This window comes from Notothenia coriiceps, unplaced genomic scaffold (assembly GCF_000735185.1).
Source record: "Notothenia coriiceps isolate Sejong01 unplaced genomic scaffold, NC01 NC01_scaffold00035123, whole genome shotgun sequence".
In the NCBI taxonomy this organism is placed as follows: Eukaryota; Metazoa; Chordata; class Actinopteri; order Perciformes; family Nototheniidae; genus Notothenia; species Notothenia coriiceps.
The window spans coordinates 1-6,261 of NW_011367824.1; the positions used below are offsets into that span (position 1 = coordinate 1).

A 6,261-nucleotide genomic window follows, 5' to 3' on the forward strand; every position below is an offset into this window, starting at 1 on the left:
ATCAAATGGATCGCTCAAGCTAGCCGTGTCCTATCTAGTTAGGTGCGCGTTCACATGAAAGGGGTGGTATTTGGAGCATTCGACCAATCACAACATGGAGAAGCGTACTGACAGCGCAGCGCGTCATACTTCCTGAATGAAAAGTCAACTATAATATTAGCACATATGAAGAAGTCAAACTTTAAACATCCATGAGTTAAACACTTTATCCAGGATCAAAGACACATAGCTGCACCTGCAAGGTGAATACAGCTGGTAAAAGAACAAGCGTTTGAATGCGTACATTAACAGGTTTATGATATCACTGCCCCGTCTAAGACACGAGTGGATCTGACTTTAATTACATTTGTCTCAAGTGTTTCGTCAACTTAATGTGTTGCTTAAAATAATGCTTCTGCATACAGTATGTGACACTGTGAGTGTTGCACGGCCAGATACGGCTAAAGAAGCTGACTCAGATAAGGAAATATATGATACATTATGATGTGATATGATGTGATATGAATGATAAAGGGACACATCGACGTCTGCACTCACAGTGCCGTGGACTGTACGTAATGTTACTCTGATCCGGTTACTTATGTTGTGGAAGATATTTAATTAAGCTTTCTTAAAGCTAATGTTATAATAGTCAGATTGCTCTGAAGATGGGAGGTGATATTCTATTAATGTTCACGTTCACATAGTCGGTGACTTTTGCTGGCCGTCTTTCCTGCAACTGCAGTTTTTCTGTATTTCCTTTCTCCTGTAATATGACTTGATCGCTTTAAACTCCGCACACTGAGCTCTGATTGGTCAGCAGGCGGTGCTTTCACTAAGTTGATCGCTAACCTGCTTCGCAGCAGGTTAGCCGTTCAGCAAATGGGGAGCATAAGTTACCATGGAGATCTAGCCCGCTAAAAAGTGAACCAGCGTCGTAGGACCGGAAACCTGTTCACCCTGAAGTTAGCCCGCTAAGCGAAGATCCGGCTTCGTAGTGTAGGCCTCTGGTGGAGGATGTACGTGTGTAATGCAGATTTGGAATGAAATTACTCAAATTTGCTATTTTGGAATAGGTGAGCCAGAAAATGCCTAAATCCAGATCTTCGGTTTGCATCTTTGATTTGCATCTGTGGTTAAAATGCAAATCATTCAATCTAAAACAAAGATTTTAAAATGTGACACTATTGATATATAGTATAAAAATATATCAGTATATTTTGAACTCTTGTAGCTTATATAAGACATGTTATCAGACATTAACTCAGAAGAATACTTCCTATGTATGGATTTGAAGAGGCAGCCTCCTGTGTTAACGCACCAGTGTGGGGGGGGTCCCTGTCGGGGCTGTCTGATGGGGATGCGGAGGGGGTCGCTGTCCTCTCTTCTCCTCCGCTCGTCCTCCTCGTCCCTCCGACTCGTCCTCTGTCCTGGCGCTCGCCCCTGAGCGGGCATCAGCTGAGTTTTCACCTTTTCTGACAGACTGTCTGTGTCCTTGAACACACTGCACAGAAAAAAGTGATTTATGTTCATTATTCACAATAAAGTTGTAAGTTGTAAAAATGTTTGTACATTGTTATTGTTTCTTAGATCCATGGCAAAGGTAAACTTGGTTCTCGTGATGGTCGATTATGGAGCATTCTGATGTGGAAAAAATTAAACTGACAGCACTTGGGCAATAAAAATAACTAATGGGAATTATTGAGGAAGATTACGTTTTATAACTTATTTTTTAGGGTCGTGTAAACTGTCTCAAAATTGTGGAGCTAAAGAATACATTGTAAGATAACTGTGTAGAAATGGCACTATGTTAAAATCCACTGATTCTTTACCACACTCCCCATTTGTAAAACATAGGGCCTGAGCTGAAGAGTTTGGATAAAGGTCTAATAATAATAATAATAATTTGATCTACTACAGTATTTGAATGATGGATTTGTTACCTTATTCTACAAGATGATACTAAAGAAACAACATGGATTCATTGAGAGATAGCGCCATCTGCTGCCCAGTCATGATTTACGTTTTCTATTGTTCTCTGTAGTGATAAGGTACAGCCTTAAAACTACAACCGAGAGGAATTGAAGTCGGTTTGCATTTTTGAAACCGGAACTATTGTTTCTGTTTTTATTAAAATACAACATTTATTTATTTCAGTTTTCTGTATTTTTCTCTGCTTATATCAGTTTGAGTTTACAATAATAACCCTGGTATGAAAGGATTATGTCAAAGCAGATGTGTATTTCAGTGGTTGGACATTATTTATGGGATCTATCAACAGAACGATTTAAAGGTTTGTATAAATAAAACAAAGATATAAAGAATTACGCTAAATGAAGTGTCAGGTTTTATGTTAAATTAATGGTCATGGCTTTGATTCTTCTTTTAACTATTTGTTGTTGAGTACCTTTACTTACTGTAACTGTAATTAACGATGAACTGTTATTAAAAATATTGGTATCGTCTATTTATCTTTCAAAAAAGGGTAAGGCAAAGTAAGATTACCCTTTTCCCTTCATCCTTTTCCGCTATGGAACATGTTAATACAATTGTTATGTTGATTGCTCTTTTTGTATTTCGTTCTGGTTTGTTCATAATCATGTGTGGAACAAATAATACAAGCATATTAAAACATTTGATTGGTCATGTCACGCTCTTCATTACTTGCGACCAAATGCTTTTTTTAATTTTTTTTTTAATTTTTTTAAATATGATTTACTTAAGTCAATAAAACAACTTAAAAAAAGAAACTGACCACCAACCTGTCAAATGTGTGCAGCTGGTCGGCCTCCACGTGATCGCTGATGTTCACCGTCAAGTCTGACACCTGCTGTGTGCCGGAGTTCTACACACACCAACACACACATCAGGAAAAAGACAGAAAGATACACACAATTACCAAAGTGCATAAGATAAAGCTCAATACCAGTCATACACTTGTTTCTCAAAATAATTGTTTAATTGCACATAAATCAAAGCTGACCACAATAATATATATATATATATGTATATTTCCTATGGGGCACGTACGAAGGAGCAGGGCCCTTCACTTGCAGAAATCTTCCTAATCTATATTATCAGTATCAAAATGTTGGTGAATGTGAATAGAGAAAGAAAATGTAGAAGAACCCAAATCCTTTCTCTTTCAATTGATCTCAAATTACTTTTCAAAAACGTCCCTATTTTTTAAAATATTTTTGTAGTTTCATGTAGATAACAAAGAATTTGTGGATTTGCACACTTTTTTGGTAGTAATGTTAATGATGAGGGATCATTACCTCTTATGCTGCTTTGTCTCAGCATTCAATCATTTGTTTTCTGCCTTTAACTTTGACTTAAAATTAAACACCATATCATTTTCTTTCCAACACATTTTAAAGTTGGTGAAATGTGCATTCCCCTGTATGTTAGTCGGCTGTTCCTACCATCAAGTTGAAGATCAGGGTGGAGTCGACAGAGATGGCTTTAAGCAGCAACTGTGTCTCACTGTCTTTGGCTTTGTATCGCAGACTGTACAGTTCCTCCCTGTTGCTGTTCCAGTCAGTAGGCAGCAGCTCGGACTTCTTATCACTGCCTTTGGGCTGGAGGAGGGGGAGAGAGAGAAAAACAACAAAACAGGGATAAATAAAGGGGTTTAGAAAAGGACAGTGAGAGCATAATAAGAGTCCAGACAAACAGATCAGATGGCTCTAAAAATCAGTGGTCGTGGTAGTAAATACTCAATAACTGTTTTCCGAAGTAGAAACTTGTATTGTACCTGAATCTTTCCACTACACTTTATCTAAGAGGTCACTTTTTATTCCACTATATACCTCTCACAGCTTTGATTGGTTCATCCCCTTCCTGTCGGTTATTACTACTAATATACTATGCGGTTCTGATGTGAGGATTTATAATGTTTGTGAAAAACTGAAGGATAAAGTGTCCTTTATGTGTTGTAAATATAATCGTATGTCTTAAATTATGAATTAGAAGATGTTTCAACTCAAAGAAACTGCAATCATATGATGATTCTGTAATATATGATGCATTTTGTAGAATAAACGACCCAACAAAACATTAAAATGTGTAGATCCTCAAACATCTACTGCAGTAAAATGCAACATACAAATTAATGCAGCAGTAATCCTAATCCTATCATCATAAATCTAACCACCGACAGGGATTTGTTTTACTACATAATGATTATTTGTTAAGATGTAAGGTTTTGAATCCACGGCATTACTTGTATAATACTGAGGTATTACTATTTTTACTGGAGTAAAAGGATCTTAGTATCATTGTAATGTAGTGCTTTCCTGTGACTGGCCCCAGGAGGCACAGTACCAGGTTAGCTAGCTAAAGATGACAGGACAGTTTTTAGAGCTCGTCAAAATATCTCTGTAATAGAACAACTACTAGCAGATTATGCTTCCAATAAAAAGGCTTTTTTAGAAGACCTTCAATGTCTTCACAACGGTATAACTGCCCATTAGATAAACTCAGATATGCTCATTTAGGAAGCTAAAGCTAAACTGTGCAGCTGGGCAAGTTAGCCCATGCAGAAGTCCTTTTAAAAAAGTACTGTTTTATTTCTTCCAGTAAGGCATACATCTTTACCCCCGGTAAAAACACACAGAATTATGTACTTGGACTGTTTAAGAGCCATTCTTCAATTCGGCTTAACGTTATAGGTGATTTACCAAACAGCACATATTTTGCTTTATATAGTTTAATTTATGTTGGTCCTATAAACCCGTACATATACGATGTTTACAAATGGTCAATGTAGCGTTAAACGGCTGGATTTTGAATGAAGTTTGGTGTAAGCTTGTCTACGGCTGATGGTTAAATGTTAGCTTTAGCATCTATATACAGCCAGTGGTTAACACAATGTTGTATTTTTTCAGCTTATGTTAGCTAGTTTAATTTACCTCGTCTCCAGAACCGATGCACCTGTATCCACTCTTTATCATTTCCCAGTGAACGAAGCACACCACGGCGTCCTGTGGACAGCTAATGCTGCCACCGACACAGGAGTATAACACCTCCAAGCCGGCCATGTTTGTTTGAACTAGCAACCAACTATAACAACATCAATGCAGTGTCAACAAGAAATGAAAACGAAAGTCTTCATAGGAGCTTAACATAAAATTCACAGCAACAATAACCACTTCCTGTCTAAACCTTTCAATGTAAAAGCACCAGTGAGAATTGTAGGTTTACTACCAATTGTTATGTCCAATCATAGATATTAACCATATACAGTCTATGATATCAACAGATCAATTATATTGTTATTAAAGATATTTCTCATATAAAAGATTAATGCATTTTTTTAATTTTGTGATGAATATGCTTGAACCCCATCGATCCGCCCCTGGGCAGAAAAACGCATCATCTGCAGGAAACAGCGTCTGAGGGCTTCTTAATATGTAATAAACTATGAATGTTTTATATCCATGTAACGGGAAGAAACTCAGCTAACTGATCAATTTGTTGTTGTTGTGCAAAACACAAAGCCAACGCTGAGCCTCTGAATTAGCCACGAGCGAAAAAATGCTAACGGCGCTTGCACAGAAAACGCAGTTTAACACCCTTATTACTGTAACTTCACATCCAACATATCGACTAGCATCGTGAGAAGACACAGAATCGATCGGTACCTACATCATCACTCCATGATAAGAACTCACAACTTTATAAACAAAAACAGACATCACAACACATGGCAAAAACGGCCATATGTCTTACCTTCGTTGTTGTCTGATCAAAAGTTGTCTTCAATGGCATTAAAACGATAAAAACGCTGCTGAAGGTTAATCCATAGGTTAATCCAATGTGTCTGTGTCACTTTGAAACATTGCTGATAATCCATAAGCAATAAACCTACTTTTCCGTTTTCAGGTTTCAGAGCGTGAGATAGGTTTCACTTTCGTCAAACTGCATGCGCGAAGCCCCCACTTTTTTTTGGTAACGTATGTGGAAATTCCCCTTCGATTCTATTGGCTCTAACGGTTCAAAAGAGATGTCTATAATCAAAATCGACCAATGGGTTCTAGAGAAACGGCAAAAACGCCCATTTCCACCCAAATCACCCCAGAGGTGGAGTTATTTTTGCTAAACCTCTCTAAAAAGGTCACATGTCACTTGTTTCGCATCAATCTTGATACAGGGTACTTATTATATATTGTACTTTGGATTCCTAAAGCTTTTACTCTACTAGCCCATCATCCAAGGTTTTCACTATAAGTAAAAAGAAATTTTAGGACGGACACTATAATTGCCATCAATCAATCAATC

The 6,261-nt window shown here is 37.4% G+C and overlaps 1 protein-coding gene across 1 annotated transcript; it reads right to left on the reverse strand.

Moving 5' to 3' along the window:
• Positions 1-1,116: 1,116 nt before the first annotated feature.
• Positions 1,117-5,122, reverse strand: LOC104962618 (proteasome inhibitor PI31 subunit-like). The gene is made up of 4 exons (XM_010791070.1): positions 4,893-5,122; positions 3,405-3,560; positions 2,742-2,824; positions 1,117-1,483 (listed from the first exon to the last, which is right to left on the reverse strand). The coding sequence occupies exons 1-4, from the start codon at positions 5,019-5,021 to the stop codon at positions 1,132-1,134; spliced, it is 720 nt and encodes a 239-aa protein (XP_010789372.1). The 5' UTR covers positions 5,022-5,122; the 3' UTR covers positions 1,117-1,131.
• Positions 5,123-6,261: the final 1,139 nt, after the last annotated feature.

Bases quoted from the DNA above. Each gene is read 5' to 3' on its own strand.
- LOC104962618 (XM_010791070.1), bottom strand. From the start codon at position 5,021: ATGGCCGGCTTGGAGGTGTTATACTCCTGTGTCGGTGGCAGCATTAGC. The intron at 3,561-4,892 runs GTAAATTAAACT...CCCCTCCTCCAG, and splicing joins GCATCGGTTCTGGAGACGAG to CCCAAAGGCAGTGATAAGAA. The intron at 1,484-2,741 runs GTTGGTGGTCAG...TTTTCTGTGCAG, and splicing joins CAGCTGCACACATTTGACAG to TGTGTTCAAGGACACAGACA.